The sequence below is a fragment of the Patagioenas fasciata genome, chromosome 1 (genome assembly GCF_037038585.1).
Source record: "Patagioenas fasciata isolate bPatFas1 chromosome 1, bPatFas1.hap1, whole genome shotgun sequence".
Taxonomy (NCBI): domain Eukaryota; kingdom Metazoa; phylum Chordata; class Aves; order Columbiformes; family Columbidae; genus Patagioenas; species Patagioenas fasciata.
The window spans coordinates 176,759,468-176,780,308 of NC_092520.1; the positions used below are offsets into that span (position 1 = coordinate 176,759,468).

Genomic DNA, 20,841 nt, shown 5'->3' on the forward strand with positions numbered 1-20,841 from the left:
CTATTGCCAACATTTCTAAGCCTTAACACTGCCTCATGTCTGGGCTTATGGGATGACACCAAGGGGGGAGATGTTTACCCAGCACCCATCTCACCTGGAGGGAAAGCGACGAAGGTGGCTTTATTGTTGCATTTTTTAAAAATTTTTTATAATGGAACCTGTACTCTCTTGCCATCCTCTTTTGCTTGGAGAAGGCTGTTCCCCAAGCCTAGCCCTGTGCACACACTCCTGTGTGTTACTGCCATGGGCTGTCTGGGTGGAGCTGGCTTGATGCAAATCCCCCTTAATCTTCAATAATCATATTAATATAAAAGGTAACCGTTTCACTTTGGAAAACAAAGGTTGCTCTCTGGCCTGCCAGGGAGCCACTGGCATATGAAAGACCTTTCTGCCAGTATTTATCACTCTAAAATAAGATTTATGCTTCTAAAGCTCTCTCTTTTCTTTCATGCTTCTGAGCCGCTTCATTTTTCTCCCCTGAGCTTTCCCATTCTCTCTTTCTTGCTGCCTAACAAATTAGACATCTAATCGCTGTTGGGGAGGCACGATGGGAGGGCAGGGGTTCTATACACAGCATCGTGGTGTGGGTTTTTTTTGTGGTTCTGTTGTTGTTGTTGTCTTTAAGCTGTTTGTCTCAGCTAAGGTTTGGAGACCATGGCTGTGCATTTGTTTGAGCCTGGGTGCATGCAGACAGTGGATGGTAACTTCAGGTTAACACCTGAACTCTCCCTGTGCCCCGGCCAAAGGACAGGACTGCAGAGCAAAACGTCCTTGGGGCAGCCCTACAGCCTGCACTTCAGCCTTCTGCCCTTCTTCTGTGTAGAGCCCCATCGTTGCTGGCTGGAATGTGAGTGCTGTGAGCATCCTTGCAGCAGTGTCCTGTGAGAAGCAGCTGAGATCCTGTGCGGTTTTGTGGCCTTCCTCACCGCAGTGTCATGCTGGGATCCAAGAGCTTTGGGCTTTCTCATGTCAGGGACAGCTGGAGTTTAGGATCTGCAAGCTTCCTCCCTGCTCATGGCAGGGCCAGACCAGCTTTCAGAGGAATGATTTTTCTCCCAGCAGCCCCTGTGAGTTTGTATATGGTGAAATGAACTTGCACAGAGTCAAACCGCAAGATTTCTCCTGTGGCAATACTCTGCCAAAACTCACAGACCCTCTGATGCTGGGTGGCCACCCTTCAGCAGGACCCATCGATACCAGTTCAGTCCCTGAAAGGGGTGAAAACTTTGTCTGGTTAGTGACATGAAGATACCTTTTGTTGCATAGGGTGACTCTACAATTTCAAACAAATGTAACATTAGGATGGATCTCAGAGATGCTGGGATCTTATGTGTTTCATGAAAATAGGGGGATGAATTAGAGAAGAAAGTGAGAGAGAAACCTTCACAGAGCTCCATTAAAGGAAAGAGTGCTGTGTGAGCTCAACTGTTGGTGGACATGAGAGAAGCTGCAGTAGAAGGCATTCTCTCTCTCACACACACCCCTGCACACAAATGTCTTCCATGTCACAAATTCACAGGTCATCAGGCTTCCTGCTCCCTCTTGATCCCAAACTTCTCAGGACTTCTGGAGCACCTCTGGGCACAGCCACAGTTTTTTTGCTGCATAGCTTGATGGTAACACCTGCAGTGAATGGGAGCACCCCTGGAAGCAGTGAAGCTGAGGGGGAAGGGGTGCTATTGTGTGTCACACCCATGCTGCAAGCTTCTGCCATGGCACTGTCCTTTCACTAAAGCCAGAGGCAAAAGCAAGGACCATCCCTGGTTGGTGATTTGAACCAGCTGCAGTGATGCTCAGACTGGTGTGCATTACAGAAACTATCCAGCAGGTATGGAGGGTCACTTCAAGTAAGGCACCACGTGCCCCTGGGAGAAGCTTCTTTTTTGTAAAATGGTTAGAGAAATCATGGAAGGACCTTGAAGCCAAAATGGGGGAGACAGAGCCCCTCGGAGATGCCGTTCATGCCCTGAGGCCAGCCAGGAGCGCATTGAACTGGAAGGAGAGCTGATGCCCAGATGCAACACAAAGCGTAAGGAAGCGGCAGGAGCTTTGGCCTGGTTTCGGGGTGTCCCCAGAGGAGCCAAGAGTGTTTGGCAGGTTTTTAATGCATGCATTTGTAATGGGAGGCTCTTAGCACCGTTTAAGCAATGGTAGAATTAAGTGCTGGCTTTTCCAGTGCACTGGAGCCCAGGAGGACAAGGTTGACAAGGTCAGAATTTCAGGCCAAAATTGCTACTGTGTGTGGCTTTTCTGGTTGCCTTTTTACACTGTGGTCCTTAGACCTTGTATCTGCTCTCAGTTGTGGTCCTTCCACCCCCTCAGGCCCCAGCTTGTCTTTGTCCCTCATATCGTGCCTATCTGCACTTTCAGGGGTTGTATTTTAACCTGCCCTCATACCTGACCATCTAACTAGTGGCAGTACTCCTGTGTCACCACCTCTGCCACCTTGATACTTGAACCAAAGGGTTGTCTGTGTCTATCATGACATCTAGCTCTGGACTCAGATTTGGGGGTCTCCTCCCTCCATTTCATGCCCCTTGCTTTCTCCCATGAACAAGGCAACTATCCCTGTGGCCTTTTGCTCTTCTCCAAATGCTCTGATGCAAAGAAATGCCAATAACACTGAGGCATCCATTAGTACGGAATAAACCAGAGGGAATTCATTGGGAGCTCAGAACTGATGAGTTGACTTTGTGCCAACCAAGGAGGGTACAGCCATTCATGGGCACAATGCCACTGGTGTTCCTTGATGTTCTCACATACATGAGGATGGCCAGGAGCCAAGGGCACATTGTAAGAGCCATCTGGGATTACACTGAAGAGTGTTGGAACCCAACAGCCTGGTAGGCCAAGCACATGGGGGTGGTGACCTTGCACCTGCCCTATAGAACATAAACTGTGTCCCAAGTTTTCCCTTCGCTCATAACCACAGCCTACCTCCAAAACAAGCTCTCCACAAGTTGTGTGTCCCCCTTCCTTGGCTATCCTTGAGGCTGGAGTTGCTCATCCTTGGTCTTCCTGCCCACCCTCCATCCTTGCATCTTCTGGCTTTGTTGCCTGGGAAGCAAGGAAAAGAAACAGCCAGTTCCACTGTCAGCACCTTTCAGGCCAGCAGAAAGGACACACTGCTGCTTCCTTGTGTTGTTGGATGCCAGCGCTCTCGGATTTATATTCATTTGGCTCTTGACAGTTGAGAGAGGCCATGGTGCTCCCCCGTCCCTGGCCTTCCCTTGCCTGTGGATTGCAGCTGCTCCCTAAAGGGCAGGGCACAGCTGTGGTGGAGCTGGAGACCAGCTCCCCTACAGCATTGCCGCAGCAGGGACTGCTGGCACTGGGCTGAGCTGAAACAGGTTCCCAGGCCATGGCAGGGGTAGAGGAGGCCACAAATTGAGCTGGCCTCGGAGGCCTTAAAACAAGTGCAGTAGCAGGGACACAGGAGCCATTCGGGGAAGAATGGCAGGATCTGTGTATTTCTTGTGCGTAGCCACCTTGGGGACACAAGGGGAGCAATGAGTTTGGCTCAAGAAACGTCTTGGCCCTTCCTTTGGCTGTGGTTGAGGCAAGGTTGAACAGCCAGGGTGGGAGATGGACAGGAAGCCGGTCTTCTCTGCATGGTCCTCTTGTTTTTGACACATAGCAAGGGTAAACACCACCTTCATTCCCATCCACCCCCTAACCCAGCCACCTCTCTCCTTTCCAGGCTGCTAGGATGTCTCCCCTTCCAAATCCTCTCTGTGCTGCCTGAGTACAGCTCCCTGCGTGGGATGGGGTGGCCCTCAGTGATTGCTGGGGCTGTTGCAGCAGAACATGGTCCAGGCCTCAGAGTTTCTCCCTGTGCACCATGCACAAGCTACAGCAGGCAAGGATGACTTCAGCACAGCATTTGGATCATCCTGTCCAACCAGAAGGGGTCAAAGCAAGGGGGCTGGGTTATTCCTGTAGGGAGCTGGATACTGTGCAGGGTATTTGGTGAGGTGAGACAGACAGGCCAAAGCATAATGTTCAGAGAAGGGTGCTGGCTAAAATCCAGGCTAAGCTTTTCACTACTTGTTCAGGGGCTGCCCTTGGCCTCTCCTGGGATCACCATACTTTGTCCACCAATGCGCAAAAAGCATGATAGTATCTGCCACTCTTTTAATCAGTGGAAGAAACTGGGAAAGTGAGGGAACATTAGAGAAGAAGGTAAAGTGACAGAGATGGTGTGGGGGATTGGCTGTATCTCTGCATGGTGTCACCTCTGGGAAAGGTAGAATAAGGCAGGTGACTGACTGTGAGGAATATCAGAGGCCTGTGGGTCCCAACCTGTGAAGAACCAGATGTGCCTCCCCTCTGATGCATCTGCAGAGACACTGTCAGGAAATTATTCCTCATTGGATTATAAGGCTGAGAAACAAAGCAACAGACTGTAAAAACCTCTGCCTTCTGCTTCAGTGCTGGCTGATGCAAAGCTGAGGCAGCAGCTGGAGGCCATCATATGACAGCCATAAATGACATGAGTTTGGCAGCCTCAGATGTTGAGCTGTGGGGAACAGAGGCTTTCTCTCTGTCTTTTCTATTGGTCTAGCTCTTTCCCCCCCCTCCCCTTCTCCATCTTGGCTTTACTTTTTGGATTATTGAATATTTAAGTGTTTCTCTGTGACACTATCTCTGATCCTTTAATCCAGCTGGCCTGGTAATTCCACAGACCCAAATCAGCTCAGATTTCTCCATAGAAGTAAGCCTTGTTCCTCAAGGGTTCACTCCTCCTCCATTTATCTTCATTTTATTTCTGCCTTTTGTGTCTCTGTGCTAGAAATTGGTTCCATTTTTTCGGTAAAAGCTTTGGCGATATCTTTAGTTAGCAGCCTCCCCCCAAAATAAAAGGGCCAATAGGGGATCTTTATTTTTCATTAACTAAGAATGCTTTTATTTGCTTTTTATTGTTTTATTCCCCCTCAAAATTAAAAAATAAAAAAAAGGCAAAAAAAAAAAAAAAGGCAGAGCACTGTGCCCACGTTTTATTTGCTGTATGAAATTATTTCCTTTGCGTGGCCTGAGGACACCCCTGCCAGTGTCCTGTTTCAGCACAGTGGGAGAAGGGTTGAAGCTGTAGCTGGAGGGCAGGTTGCTCCAGGGTACTCTTCCCAGTCAGGACCAGGAACATGCCCAGAGCCCAGAAATACCTTGAAGCAAATGTCACTTTGCTGCTGATTCCTCCAAGGTGTCCTTTCCTGAAAAGGAACAGTGTTCATAGCCCCCAAGGAGAGGTGGCAGAGTAGAAAGGGAGAAGCTATGCACCCTTTTTTGATGGGGGGTGGGAGGTGTGGTATGTCATCCAGCTCAGGACTGCTGGCATTGTAGGGGGAGAGACTGAAGGCTGGTAAATACCATGCAAGACATGCTACCTACACCCTGGGGCTGGTTCACCTCAACAGCCTTGTCCCTGCACCAAGAGGCAGGAACGATTTTTAGAGCGCAAGTGGATACATGTAGCTTGAATTATTTATCCATCTTGTATCAAGGAAGGAAGGAAACAAACAAAAAGCATTGTTTTGTTTTGTTTTGTTTTGTGTGTTTGGTTTTTTATTTTTCAGGGGTCGGGGGAGACTTGTCTCCATTTTCCCTGCTTTATACATTCTGTGTACATGATTTGCAGGCAGCTGAAAAGCCCTGGCTTTGGCTGCGCTTGGGGCTTGCTTTTGTTTACACTGGGAGTTTTGAGCTGCTCACAAAACCAGCCATATGTTTCCCAGCCTCCCTCCCATACCCCTTCTCCCCCCATGCTGCTGCCTTCCCCCAGCTCCCTGGCTGCCATCACGTTCCTTAAGCCAGCCCCAGTACCCTTCTGTACACCCCGATACGAGACGGTACGTCGTGAGGGTTCCCTTCTTGAAGGCTTATCAGCATGGCAGGCATTCCCACTCCTCCCTTGCTTGCACCCCCCCATAATGCTGTCTCTTCCCCATCATGTCCCTCTTCTTATGAAACCTTGCTATCTCTTATCTCGGAGACTCCCTCCAACTGATTCCTCTTCTTGTCTCCCATGTGCTTTCTTTTCCAGATTCCAGTGACAGATGGATCTCTCTCGTGCACACTTGGTCGTTCCCTCTCTGTATTTTTATTTTCGACATGTTTGATCTGAAGCTCTGAAGCTTCTCAGAGGGAACCCACGAGAGGAGGAAGAAAAGGAGGAGGAATCAAGGGAGCGTGAGCGACAGTGGAGGCAGCCCTACCTTGTTCTTCCAAATTACACTGTGGAGGGGCAAGGGAAGACTCGAGGGTGGGGAGGACTTGGATTTGTTTGGGAGTGGGTTTGGTGTGGATGGGGTGTGGGTGGGGGGCGGGTGGGAGGGAGAAAAGTGGAAAAGGTGGATGAGTCGCTCATGAGCATCCAAGATTTGTTACCCTTGGTCTGAATTCTTGTTTAGAAAAGAAGCACAAGGTAGCTCCCTTCCAGACCAATCATCCATAGTCATTGCTTTTGGGAGTGCTGGAAGCAGATTGCACTTGTTCCCCCTGCTCCATGCTCCTGGCTTGAACCAGAGGGCAAGAAGAAACAATGGTGGTAACACCCAGTAGGACTGGGGTGCTCATGCCCTTCCGCTGCTAAACCCCAGTTATTCACCCTTTCTCTTCCCTCTGCTCCTTATTTTCCTTTTGCTGTTGTCTTGAAATTTGGGGTTGTTTTTCGTTGTGGTTTTCTTTTTTTTTTTCCCATCCTGATGAGGGCACCACTGAAGACCATGATGTGCCTGGGTTTGTGGGCAGTTGTCTTGCTCTGCTTGTTTTGCCCTGCCATCGTGCGAGGTGACTGCTGGCTGATTGAGGGGGACAAAGGGTACGTTTGGCTGGCCATCTGCAGCCAGAACCAGCCCCCATATGAGACCATCCCCCAGCATATCAACAGCACGGTGCACGACTTGCGTCTGAATGAGAATAAGCTCAAAGTGGTGCTGTACTCCTCCCTCAACCGCTTTGGCAACCTGACTGATTTGAATCTGACCAAGAATGAGATCTCCTATATTGAGGATGGGGCTTTCATGGGCCAGTCAAACCTCCAGGTTTTACAGCTGGGCTACAACAAGCTCACCAACCTGACAGAGGGCATGTTGCGGGGCATGGCTCGTCTCCAGTTCCTCTTTGTGCAGCACAACCTAATTGAGCTCGTCACCCCTACCGCCTTCTCTGAGTGCCCCAGCTTGATTAGCATTGACCTGTCATCTAACCGTCTCAGCCGGCTGGAGGGGAACACTTTCACCAGCTTGAGCAATCTGATGGTGTGTGAGCTGGCTGGTAACCCCTTCAACTGCGACTGTAGCCTCTACAGCTTTCTTAACTGGCTGGCGATGTTCAACAATGTCACCAAGAACTACGACAGGCTCCAGTGTGAGAGTCCTCGGGAGTTTGCTGGGTACCCACTCCTGGTACCTCGACCTCACCACAACCGCAATGCCATCACCATCTTCCAGTCCATGTGCAGAGGTGGCACCATCCCCTCCCTCTCCAGAGTCAACCCCACCCCTTATACCCCTGACTCCCAGCGAGACCTGGATGAGGGCTCAGCCATCAGTCCTGGGGACTTCCTCTCGGTCAAGCCTCCAGCATCCTCCACCACTGACTCCTCCTTCAGTCCCAGCATCAAGCTCCATGATGTCACCATCACCTCAGCCATCCTCATGGTAACCATCCCCATGCCCTACAGTAAGATGTATGTACTGGTCCAATACAACAACAGCTACGTTTCTGACATAGCAACACTGAAGAGCAAGAAGGAATACGTCACTGTCAACAAGCTGAAGGCCCACACTGATTATACTTTCTGTGTGGCCTCCATCCGCAACAACAGGCGCTACAACCACACTTGCCTGACCTTTGCAACCCGGAGCAAAGGCAGGGAAGACCCTATTTCTAGTACTTCCACCACCACACACTATATCATGACCACCCTGGGTTGCCTCTTTGGGATGGTCATTGTCCTAGGGGTGGTGTACTACTGCCTGCGGAAGCGGAGGATGCAGGAGGAGAAACAGAAGTCCCTCAATGTCAAAAAGACCATCTTGGAAATGCGTTATGGATCAGATATTGATACCAGTACCATGGTCCATCCTTCCCAGAAGCTGGGTGAGCCACCAGTCATCCCTGTCACACGGATGTCCTCCATCCCTTCCATGATTGGGGAGAAGTTGCCGCCACCAAAGTCAATGGAGGCTGGGATGGAGACTCCTAAAGTCACCACTAAGGGTAACTACATTGAGGTGCGGACTGGTGGTGGGGATGGGCTGGAACGAACCCAGCGGGATGAGGATTTGAGGGAGCTTGACAATGGCCAAGGCTCAGCTGCTGAGATCTCTACTATAGCCAAGGAGGTAGACAAGGTCAACCAGATCATCAACAACTGCATTGATGCCCTCAAGCTGGACACAGCCTCCTTTCTGGGTGGTGGGACTGGTGTTGACTCAGACATGGCCTTTGAGTGCCAGTCCATCCCAGCCAGTTCCTCAAGCGGGCTAGAACGGCCCAGCTTTCTTTCCCCACCCTACAAGGAAAGCTCCCACCACCCCTTGCAGCGCCAGCTCAGTGCTGATGCTGCTGTGGCCAGAAAGACCTGCAGTGTCTCCTCTAGTGGCTCCATCAAGAGCGCCAAGGTCTTCAGCTTGGATGTGCCTGACCACCCACCACTCAGCAAGTCTGACTCCAAATACATTGAGAAGGGCAGCCCACTCAACAGCCCTTTGGATCGTCTTCCCTTGGTGTCCCCGGGCGCCATCCACCACTTGGAGGTCAAGCCTTCTTACCATTGCAGTGAGCACCGTCACTCCTTCCCGGCCCTGTACTATGAGGAAAGTGCTGACACCTTGAGCCAGAGGGTGTCATTCCTCAAGCCACTCTCCCGATCCAAGCGAGACTCCACATACTCCCAGCTCTCCCCAAGACACTACTTCTCGGGCTACTCCTCCAGCCCTGAGTACTCATCAGAGAGCACCCACAAGATCTGGGAGCGGTTCCGGCCTTACAAGAAGCACCACAGGGAGGAGGTTTACATGGCGGCTGGGCATGCCCTGCGGAAGAAAGTGCAGTTTGCCAAGGATGAGGATCTGCATGACATCCTGGATTACTGGAAAGGAGTCTCTGCTCAGCAGAAGCTGTGACTCTCCATTGCTCTTTTCAAGGAAACAATACAAAACAAGACTCACCCCCCCAACAAACAGAAAAAAATATGCCACTTGACTGTGAAAAATAAACCAACAACAAAATACTCCCGACAAATACAAAACTGACAAAATTGTTTCTTAAAGTTTACAACAACAACAACAGAAAACTCTCACACACACAGACACACACACACACATATGCCGAATTGTCTCTACTGTGTTATGGGGACCATTGTTCTGCCTGCAGATGGTTGGGAGGACCATCCTGCTCTGACACTGTGGTAACAACACTGGAGTGTGGGTGAAAATGGCCCGGGAGGGGGTGGCTGTGGTGGCAGGGAACGGGCAGGGATGGGCACTCACTGGGCATGAAACTCAGCTGTGAACTATTGCTCTTTCTGTTCCTGTTGAGGGATGAATTTTTTTCTTTTGGGTGGGAGGGGATGACTTTGATTTAGAAAGCTTCTCTGCCCATCTGATATACTTACTTTTCCACACCTTCGATCACTGTTTTTTGCCCTATTTCCTTTGGCATTGGAGGCTTTTCTGTCTCTTTGGTCCTCTTCCAAGATACGTGGGATTTTTTTGGAAGAAGTTGTGTCACTTCTTTTGCTTTTCGTTTTCCCTACCCTTCTGTTAGGGGTCCCTAGGCTGGCACTTTCTGTCTAGATACTTCATGAACCTCCATCCTCCTCAGAGGAAGGAAAGGAGGTGCAAATGACTGAGGGAGGTAGAACTTCCCACACAACAGACTCTGTGGACTTGCTGCTCTTCCTCTTTCCCTTCTCCTGCCATGTCATTGCTGATGAACATCAGCAATTCTGGAGATGAGCATTCTCCAGGCCTGCTCAGAGCCAGTTTTCTGCCAGTTGGTGGGGACACATGAGTGTGTTCTTTGACATGGCAAGCCAGGTCCTCGAGGAGTGGTGGAGGAAAAGGCAAGAAGGTTCGGTCTCTCAAAAGTGTAAAGAGTTCCCATCTCTCCATGAGTATCACAGGTCAGAGATCCTCCCAGCCGTAAACACCTATGCTCAGGCTGCCCTTGTGCAGTATTTTTGATACTCCCTGTTCATGTCTCCCTTACTATGAGGAAAGAACCTGGAAAGGAGCTGAGCAGAACAAGTTCTACACGAAACTTCTGCAGCTCTTGCCAGCTTACCTGCACCATGGGGTATGGGTTGGGAGGCTGTGTATGAGAAGAGCATCCCCCAACCTTGTAACTTGCAGGTGGTTATGAAGAATAGGATTTCAGTTGCTTACCTCAGTGAGTTGACAGAAAAGCCAGCAAGTGGCTTCCCCTTTAATAGGCCATGGACACTCTGGCATGGATAGGAGACAGCCTAGGGTAAAGGCAGGAGCACAGGAAACAAAAGGGATGTGAGAATGGGGCCTGGAAGTAGCCCAAGAGGGATGGCTTCAGGAGATGCTCTCTGTGTGTATGTGCAGCCACACTGTGTATGCTGGGATAGAAGAGAATATCACCTTCTGGATGGCAGTGTTCCTTTGAATATTTAGAGGCCCTCAGAGCAACTTATCACCTCCTAAATCCTCCACCTCCTCACGGTTGGCTGTGACAAACTTTTCTTAGGGATCCTATAATGTCTTGACAAAAACCCGGTTTCGCTTGCGAGGTCCCAGCTTCTGTCCCTTGCATAGAACTGCCACAAATCTGGGAAAGAACCTACTGCTGTCTCCACTTTGTCCGATTTCTGAGTAGCCCAACCAAGCACAATCTTGGCACCATCTCCCCCAAAGTTTTCTTGTCAGGCAGGGGTGCTCCCTGCTGAGTGTGTCATTATGCAGGACAGTGGGCCTCCTCTCCATGAGCTGCACACCCCAATTCTCAATAATTGTTCACCTCTGTCAGGAGGAGGGTGAGGCCCTGTGTTGTGTTGGGCTTTCCTAAGTGGCTATTTCCTTTCTGAGATGCTCCTCCACTGGTGTCCCAGTGTTTTGGGGGGCCCTAGAAGAATGATGAGGGTGTAGGAGCTTCTCTAGGAAGGATTTACATGCTGTCTGCAGAGAACCTGCCCATTATCTGTCAGGCACCAGCACTGCCAGCTGTGAGAGCTGGTTTCTGTGCCACAGGTGACATGATCCCACCTTCTGTAAGTGAGGAGCAGCAGTAGGCAGAGCCTTGTGTGCAAGAAAGCAGAGAGGGGATCCCCAAGATCAAAACCTGTGAAGATCCTCAGGGTCTCTTCCTCGCAGGGGTGCTGATGGTAACAGTTCTAAGCCAGGTCCTGATCCCATTGCCTCAGCCTCCTTCACTGTCAGCCTGCTTCCCCACAGTCAAAGCCTCATTTTGCCTTGAGTCCAGAGGTGTTCATGGGACTGACTCTACACTGTAAGAGCCAGTTCAGCCCAGGGAAGGGCATGTGTGTGCACACATGTGCGCGTGTGTGTGCACGTGCAGGAGGATGAAGGGAAGACACATCACTGCTGCCGTGAGTCCCTCCATGTTGGGACAATGCAGCAAATCAAGACAGGAAAATGCTGGGAGAGGTGCTTAGGCACAGCAGAGACCTTTCCAGCTACTAAATGGAGCAGGCCCAGCAGTCTTCCAGCACGGCAACCATCCAAGCAGGAAAGACTAATGGCTGGGGCACAGAACTGGACAAGAAGAGGGGGATGACAGGCACAGGGGGTTGGAGTCCTGTTCTTCTCCCCACCTCTTCCCTCCCTGTGCTTCTCTGCTGTATGGTCTTGTAATCAGTTCTGCTCAGCCTCTATTTTTGGGGGAGCATTAACCTCTAATGGTTTCTGCTCCCTTTCCCCATCACTCCAACAAGGCAGAAAAGAAAGGTCAGGGATGCAGCTATCATCAGGCCCTTCTTTTGCCTGTGGTGGGGGTAAGGTTGGGTAGGAGGGACAAGCCATTTCTCTCCCAACAGTAGCCCCCCACTTCAAACCAGTGGGTGAAGTTTGCACAAGATGGACTGTTCTGTGGGAGGAAGAGGGCAAGGAAAGGGAACAAAGTATCCCACCTTCCTTCCTCCTTCCTTCTTCCTTGTCCTGCTACCTATCCAGGGATGAGGGCTCACAAAGTGATGCCAGCCCTGCTGGAGGAAAGCAGGTTTAACGTTCTATTTGCATGATGATTTTACTGTATTTTTCTGAGCAAACACCTGTTGTGTATGTGCCAGTTTGTTGGAATTTAATCTCCTCCCCCAAAGTCTCTCCTGTCCTTGTCCCTGTTTTCCCTGCTCCTTTCATTTGTCCCTGGTGTGACTTTTTGAGAGACTCCTACCAGTTTGGGAGGGAGCACATCCCAAAGAGAACCCAACCCAATCAGCCCTATAAAAAAACATTCCTTCTTCTTTCCAGTGTCCCCCTCCTCTTGCCCCAAGTGTCGTCTCTCAGCTGCTTTTCAGGGTTGTGTGCGTGAAGGGGGATGTGTTATATACCAAAGGCCTCCTCTTTCTAGTGGTCATAATTTCTCCTAATTATTTAGAAACAGGAGTGAGATCCATCACGATAGATCTCATAAGATAAATGGTCACTACCAACCCCACACCCTAGTTGTTCTTTCTCCAGATCTACAAACAAGGCTATTCTTGAGGGAACAAGGAGTGCTTCAGCTGCAGGGAAAACCTCTGATACAGTGAAAGCTTGATGTGGAACTGGTTACAATCACTAGAAGATCTCCCACCACCTTCCTCTCATTAATTGCAGGGAGCTCTGTATTAGATCTGTCCTACCTTTCCTTTCCCATGGGTGGCCCTGGCAGAGGGCAGAGTGTGATTAAACCTTTAAGGCCTCTGTGATGGGAAAAAGCACGGAGAGACTTCCTGAAGTTTCTAAGCCCTCTGTGGATTGGCTTTGGCAAGAGTCCTTCACCCTTGCCTTCTCCCAGGGTAACGTTGTTCCATGGGGCAGAACTAGGACCAACCACTTTCACACTTTATTTCTGCGTTGGTGCCTCTTGGTAGGGCAAACAGGGGTTTAGATCACCTCACTAGAAAGTGTGGAGGGTGAGGAATGAGGTTGGGGGCTGACCTGCCCTCTTCTCTCAGGAAGAAGCTCCAAGTGGAGGGCCTGGGCTGGGCTTCTGCACCCAGAAGAGTGAAGGTGGGTCCCTAGGTGTGCTGTTTCCGTGAGGCAGAGCTTGTCCCCATCCCTGCTGGTACCATGTTTTCCTCTCCCCCACCCCACTCTTTCATGCTGAATAAATCCCTCCCGAGGTAGGTGTGAAATATTCATGACTGACAAATGAAGATTTATGTCGGGCTGAGGAGGCCTCTGTGTGTTTGCAATGCTAATCAGCCTGCCTTCCTGGAGGAGGTTCTGCCAGGCAGGCTTGGGGGAGGGAGGGAGAGATGCAGGAGGGAAGGGGGAAAAGGAGCTGTGAAAGAGAGTGGAGGGGCAGACACAGAAGGGCTGAGGAAGGTGTGGTGGGACCAAGGAATAGGGAGGCAAAGGGGGATAGGTAGAGGGAAATGGAGAGGGTGGAGAAGAGGGACAGGATGGAAAGACCAGGGAAAGAGATGGCTGCGCTGGGAAGAATGGGACAATAAAGGGAGAAAGAGACCAGCGAGAGAAAGGGTTGAGCGAAGGGGTGGAGGCTCTCTGAGAGGAGGTGTGGAGTAAGTCAACAGTGCCTGAAGAAAAAAAGCAGGACAGACTTCATGATGAGCTGTGGCCCCTCTCTATAAGGCAGAGCTCAGCACCACAGGGCGGGCAGCTGCCGCATGGGCAGGAGCTGGACCCGAGGCCCTGAAAGCACATTTGCCATGCTTGTTGCTGACTGGAAAGCTCGGCTGCATCTGGAAGGACACACCACCTCCAGGAGCCTGGAGAACAACCCTTCCACCACCACCACCACCACCTCCTTCAGCACAAGCTGCATGCAAGAAGAGCTTCATGGAGGCATGTCCTCTTGCTGGAGCCAGCCTGCTGCCGTCCCACCACCTGTGCAGGAGAGAACGTCTTCAAGGTGTCTTGGTGTGAGAGGACACTGAGAGCCACCCTGCCCCGGGCTACAGGGTTCTCTTGTAGGGCTCGTGGAGCCTGTCCCACCTCAGCTGCCCCCACCCGCCCTGGCTGAGGCAGGAGTTTTTAGGTCTTTCCCTGAAGAAGGGGCAGAAGGGGGCATCTGTTGCCTCCCCTTACACACACACGCACTCCTGCACCCTGTCCCTCCAGCCAGTTTTGGCCTTGTACTGTGAGGGGCGTCCTTGGTCTGCCTCCCCTCGGCTTTCCGTGCCGTGCGCTGTGGAGAGACATCTCTGCGAAGAGATATCCCTGTGGAGAGACATCGTCTCCATACTGCTCCCTGTGCAGCCCCACCAGGGCAGCTCTCTGCAGGGCCACCCCAGACCCCCACCCCCATCCCCAGGTGGAGAGAGGGCAATCTCTGCCAGGCTTCTCCTCCCACTGGGTGGGCCCCTCCTTTCCTCCTTGCCCTGCCAGGAGGCAAATCTCTCCTTCTCCCACTTATGGTCCCCCCCTCTGTCTGCCCCATCCTCGCGCGTTTGGCTTTGCCTCCCCCATGACTACCACCGCCACTGTGAGGCCTTGCTCTTGGGTGTCCTGCCCCCATTGCCTGCTCTCCACCTTCCCTGGGGGGAAGAGGAAGAGGCTGACTGGGCCAGGTCAGACCCTCCAGGGCTGGTTCCGCTGGTCCATCCACAAGCACAGCACCTGGGGTGAGGGGGTGGGAAGGGGCAGGCAGCTGCTGGGCACGGAGCCGGGGGTATCAGCCCTTGAATGTAAGGAAGGGCCTGGGAGGTAGCTGCTGGGTCCGGCTCCTTGTGGCCTCTTTGGTGTTTCGCCTTCCGTAACAACCCTGTGACCCCCCCGGTTGTGTATGGACAAATTTGAGTTGGAGTTATGTTCTTTTCTTCTTATTATTATTTTTTTTTTCTTCTTCCTTTAGGTTTCTATTTCTTTATTTTTATTTTCATTTTTCCTCTTTCTTTTTTCTTTCTTTTCCTGTTTTAAAACTGAATGGCACGAAATTGTTTTTCCTCAACTCGGAGATTCCTGTATGGATAAAATCAATTTCTATATTTGCAATAAATTTCTTATTAAAAAAAATTAAAAAAAAAAACAACAAAAAACCCAAAAACAACGAACAAAAAATATCAAAAGCTGCTTCTGAGTCCATTTGTTCCATCCTTTTCTTGCAGAAGAGGTGGGTGAGATGAGATGGGAGGGAATAGGGTATGGGAGAAACTGAGAAAGCTGGGATAGGGCATGGGAGAAGGACTGTGGATTCTCCCAGGCAGTCAGTGATCATCTGCTCCCCCCAAACACACTGTTTCTCTGCCCTTGGATATTGCCTTGTTTGGACACATCCCCATTTTTTAGAGAGTCCTCAGCCCTGCTGTGATACTGGTCCCCTACTGAACTGATCAGCACCCAGGTCATGACTCATTCTGGGCACGCATGAAGCACTGCCTGGGTGTAGGGCAGCCCTTCCTTGCCATTCACCTACACAACAAATCTTCAGCTGTTGGCGAGAAGTATTTTTTTCCCAATCTCCAGAGATCTCTGGAGGAAGGTGGTCCAAGCCAGGTGATGTGGGCATGAGTAATGACTGAGCAATCTGTAGCCTAATCCACCAGCAGATATCCTGATCTCAGCTCTTCCTAAGCATCAATATTTAAAGTCAAGAATACAGGCAGCAAATCTGTGGCCATTGATGCATTTATACACATAATTAGGCCAATTTGTGCACGGTGACATAGCAGCCATTCCCCTGCATGTCTTGTCTCTTCTCCCGCTCCTGTTTTTTCTCATTTCTGGGTTCTCCAAGAGCGGTTCTGCTGCTTGGCTCAGAAGGTTTCTTCTTGCACCTTTGCAGTTTCAGCTTTGATCAGGCAGATCTAACTGTGGCTTCTGAGTTTCCTTCTTGGGTGTGCTGAGCTCACAGCCTCTGCTCCTAGTGTAGGGAGAGGCAGGAATAAACGGCCTTGGGGGGCTGAGAATATGGAGACAACAGTGACTTTCAGCTCCTGGATAAATATGCCACAGTAGCTGATGACTCTTATTGACGCTTGAATTGATTTTAGAGCAGCCTTGGGGGCAGATGCTACTACAGGCAGATGCTTCACTGTCTGACGCATTCTTCCTTGGACTTGAGAAGAATGATTAAGTGTGAGAAGCAATGGTGCTGGGCTCTGAGGGATGGACAGTGGTGCACAACAAAGAGAAGTTTTGCTTGTGTTAATCAGAGCTTCAGGTGCATGGTGGAAAGCTGGATCTTTGGGTCAAGGTGGTGTTCCTGGCATCTGCATCTCTGCAGTGCAGGGATATGGGTGTTCTGAGACAGGGAATCTCAAACCTTGGGAGGAATTAATGCATAAATTATAAAGAGGTGTAATCTAATCAGTAGAGTGCCCCCATGCTGTTTATTTTGTTGCTAAATTCAATTTTGTCTCCGCAGTCCCTGAATTTCATCTGGTTGCTCTGCCACAGGGATGAGAAAGGACAAGATGTATCTGCAAATGCTGCCTTGGGAGAGTGGAAGCTTTGGGATGGGAAGACTCTCAGGGTTGAAGCAATCACCAGTGTCCTGAAGCCAGGTGGGGACTGTTGGGCTGGGAGGACACAGCGGCATTGTAGTCAGATTTCTGGGCCAAAATGATCTGTGATGAAAGAGTTAATCAGTGCTTGTATTTAAGCAGCCTTTGGCTGATTCCAGAGACCTTGGGAGTCTTCTGCTTTGCACAGGGTCATGTGAACCAGTGTGTGCTTGGGGAAGGGATGAGGTGTGAGCTGCACCTGGGAGTCTGTGTTGTTCTCTCAAGTGCCCCTGAATATGACTGTGTCCAACTGATGCAGTCCCTGCAGCAAACCACATTGACCTCTGCCTCTAGAAAATGCTTGGATGACCATGACAGCTGTGTCATGGAGAGGGAGGAAGGCCCAGCTCTGTGTTGTGAGCAGTGAAGTGGATGCAGTGGACAGTGGTGAGCGAGGGTGTCACCTGGGAAGCTGGTGTGAACTGGACTACTAAGCAAAACCATCATGGAGGTCAGTGCAGCTTTGCATAGCCTCATGTTTTAGGCTGGCTGCAGACTCAGGAAGACCATTTTGTGTTGTCTTGTGGTTGGTTCATGCTGATGTGGCTCTTTCTCACTCCCGTGAAGTTTAGTGACTTATCCAAGCCATCATTTTCTGCAGCACAGGAAGAAATGACTTAGCCACAGAGCCTTTTGCTGGAAATAATATGGGACAGTTGAGGTCTCTTTGGGTATGTGTGTGTGCATGTGCGTATGTGTTGTGAAACAGGCAGGCAAGTGGGCAACATTGCCCTCTTCTGGACTGACTGTCAGGACTGGAAGAGCATCTTTGGTGGAACTGCAGCCTGGCAGATGAATCCTGTTTCCACTGTAAAGGTACCATTCTTTCCGAGCCTTGATTTCCTATCCAAATCCTGGTGGCTTTTGCAATAGCCAGGTGAGATCAGGGGATACCACTGCTCTGTGGAGCTCCAGAGCCTGGGGATCCTGATCAGTCGTGACTCTTCAGGGTCAGGCCAAGCCCAAGAGAGCAAAGTGAAGAATCTCTCCCCTCCAGATAATGTTGGCTCCAATGGATCCAGTAACCAAGAGCTCTGAAGACTGGTGAGGAAATGGATGAGGATGTGAGGGTCACACTGCTGACATTTGTCCCAAGGGCTGTCTCTCAGGGAGAGGACAGCAATGTAGGCTAAGGAATGGCCAGGTCAGCATCTTTCCCCAGGTCTTGGATGCACTCTCAATTAAAACATTAAGGTGTATGTCATGCAGAGCTGGAGGACAGACTGAGATCTGCACAGAGCCCAGGTGGTCTGGGAATGCAGGTACACAGGCCATGCCTATCCTTATCAGGGAAGCAGAGGATGTCATTGAACAACCTGTACATCTCCCTTCTCATCCTTGGAGGAAACACAGAGTGAGAGAAGGCAAGCCTGAGCAGGCTGAGTGAAAGATTCAGGAGTGAAAGGCTAAGAGAAATGGAAGGAGGACTCGAATACACAAGGAACAGGTTCATATGTACAGTTAAGATGATAGATTGATTAGTATCACTGGTGCTGCACTATACAGGCAAACTCTAGGTTCTGCAACAGGTTTGGTGGGACTATGGCAGGGTATAGAACTGCTCCATTCCTAGGTTTCCCAGAAATCCAACAGAGATCTGTGTCTTCCCTTCCCTCGTCAGGCTCCCTGGGACAGGGTCTGTGTCTCACAATGCAGTTATATGATACCTCTTGCAGTGAGATCGACAGACTACTCAGGGACAGATGGTTAACTTGCATCCTCAAAGGAAGAGGGAACAACATCAAAAGTGAGTCCGAGGAGTTGTGTTCATGACTCCTACTAAGCAAGGCAGAAACACGCAGGGGCTCAACTGATGTTACTGTGGAAAACGGATCAAAAGTCTCATCACTTTTTAAATAATAAACACTTTAAAAAAGAAAAACATTCAGCTCCTTCTCTCTGTATATGTCACCAGAAAGGGCATCATTAAGAATTCATTGCAACTTCTGCACCCAATTTTCCAGCCCAGTGCCTTGTCCCGCTTGTCTTGCTCCAGCTCCAAAGACAGTGGAGGCTCTGCCATGAGTATTGAGGGACAAACAGAACCTGAATAACAAGATGGAGCTTGAAGAAAGGGTGGAGGGACTTGAGGACCCCTGACATGAGTTGACTATAGGAGGGAGAAGCACAGCCGGGAGGAATGCGAGGTATAGCCAGTCTTGCCCACAGACTTGTGAGCAAATAGCAGAAACCTGCCCCAGCTGCCTGCTGTTACCTGCTCACACAGGCCTGGAGATTTTCCTCTACTCTGCCTTTCCCCTTCTTGAACATCTGGAGTTTATCCAGAGGTGGGTTTAAAGGTGGCCTGTTCACTGTTGAACCAAGGTCCTGAGCTGCAGGACAGTGATGCAGCTGACAATAATGGCCAAGCCAAGGAAAACTGCATTGTAGGGCGGATTCATCAGGACAAGGAGGTGCTAGGCCTAGCAGATTCAAGCTATAAAGGCTGAAGTGGCTGTACCTGTTGTGTATGAGTGCCTTCAGTCAAAGCAAACTGACTGCTTAGTGTCATGACATCTGCCTGTCTGGAGAAAAAGCGTTTCATTCTGGGCTTTGCTCAGCTTGGACATTGGGCCAGAAGATACATAAAATCCCAGCTTTTATCTCCTTCTGGTAAGGTGGGTAGAGAGCTGTTGCCTCTGTTGCCCTGCAATACAATTTCTGCCTCTGTCTTGTGTCACTATCATCCATCAGTCTTCCTGCCCATGACACCTGTTTCTCTTTCTCTCTGCTTCTCAAGTGGCAGCCAGGGAGATAATTGGTATTTTTGACACTGTCTGTTGAGCATTTTGTGGCAGAAGCTGCCAGGACAAAGCAGTGAATTAGATAATTAGGGTTAATTAGAGGCTTTTCAGGACTATGTTACTACACTCCATGAGGACTGTTCCCTTCTTTCAGGGCCACTGCAGGGAAGAATGCCTTTGGAGGAGAGGCGGAAGGAGGTGTCTATGGCATTGATGGTGGGTGTGGTGGCCAGGAAAAGGGTGTTCTGCCTCCTCAGTGGCATTGGAGGTGCTGGGTGCTCAGAAAAGTGAGAAGCAAGGCTGGATACAGACTTCAGTGGGACAGCAGGGAGAAATGATGGTGGAGAAGGTGTAACTGAGGGGAGAGAGCCAGTTCTCAGCACTAGCTAATGGGAGCTTGGCTTTTACTACAGCAAAAGCAGTGGCTCTCTAAAACCCAAAAGGTAAAAAGAAGCCCTGAGAAGGCAGATCAACCTGAGCTGGTCCTGAGGTTTAATGACTGATGCAATGGAGGTGGAGGGTGTTTAAACTGCCATGGAGCTGTGATCTGATGCTGGAGGAGGAGTTGGGCAGCAGATCCCTCACTGGTCCTCATTCCTCCCTCCACTGCTGCAGTGAGCTGAGCTGAAAGGTAGAACTTGCCAGGCAACATCCATAGACACCGAGCAGCCAGTTGTCCAAAGCACTGTCAGAACAGGACGTGGTTTCTCCTCTCACTTCCGCTTTGTCTTCTAGGCCATCACCTCTCTCCTCCTTTCCTGGATACAGTGTTTTCCTCACAGTTGACTCCCACTGCTCCCTTCACACTTCTCCTCTTTCTTGTTCTTGTTTTCTGTTCTCCACCTTTCTTCACTGTCCCTCACCTCTCTGTTCCTTAGGGAATCATGACTTTGTCCGTCTCTCTGCTCTTTCACTTTTCTGATGCTTTCACTCACCACCTAGCATCTGTTGTTCTTTTTCCCTTTCTCCACTTCTTTCCCTCCATTCAACCTTTTCTGTCTTCTCCCATATCCACATATTTTCCTCTCTCATATAATATCTGGTATAATTCCTCACATCTTGAGTCATCAAAACCTGCAAGAAGTAGTTTCCCACAGGAAAACAGAATGTGATTTTTTTTTTTTTTCCAACAAAAATTAAATATTGACCATATGGGGTGGAAAAAACCCAACAAACTAGGCAAAAAAAGAAAAAAAAAAAAGAGAGCCAGCTCATTGCTCAGAAAGAAACGAAGAAAAACAAAACTTGCCTGAGCAAGTATTCACCACTGAGTTTTGAGCATTTCTGCACTACTGTGTTGCTAAAACTCCTGCTAAGATCCTCAGCCAGCCATGCACTGAACTGAAGCCAACCTAGACTACACTGGCGCTGATAGAAGGTCAAATCTGGGATGCAGCTGACACACAGTCAGTGTGTGAAACAAACTTACACACGCAC

The 20,841-nt window shown here is 50.0% G+C and overlaps 1 protein-coding gene and 1 long non-coding RNA gene across 2 annotated transcripts in view; both read left to right on the plus strand.

Annotated features, from left to right (window-relative positions):
- LOC136097242 (uncharacterized) overlaps positions 1-6,259 on the plus strand; it is a 50,960-nt gene extending 44,701 nt beyond the window's left edge. The window contains exon 3 of the long non-coding RNA XR_010650762.2: positions 6,041-6,259. This is a non-coding gene — a long non-coding RNA (uncharacterized lncRNA). The remainder of the gene's footprint in view (positions 1-6,040) is intronic.
- Positions 6,260-6,339: 80 nt separating this feature from the next.
- Positions 6,340-12,306, plus strand: ELFN2 (extracellular leucine rich repeat and fibronectin type III domain containing 2). The gene has a single exon (XM_065862581.2). The coding sequence runs from the start codon at positions 6,702-6,704 to the stop codon at positions 9,126-9,128; it is 2,427 nt and encodes an 808-aa protein (XP_065718653.1). The 5' UTR covers positions 6,340-6,701; the 3' UTR covers positions 9,129-12,306.
- The last annotated feature ends 8,535 nt before the right edge of the window (positions 12,307-20,841 follow it).

What these genes read in the sequence shown, in the direction of transcription:
- ELFN2 (XM_065862581.2), top strand. Translation starts at nt 6,702, where the DNA reads ATGAGGGCACCACTGAAGACCATGATGTGCCTGGGTTTGTGGGCAGTT.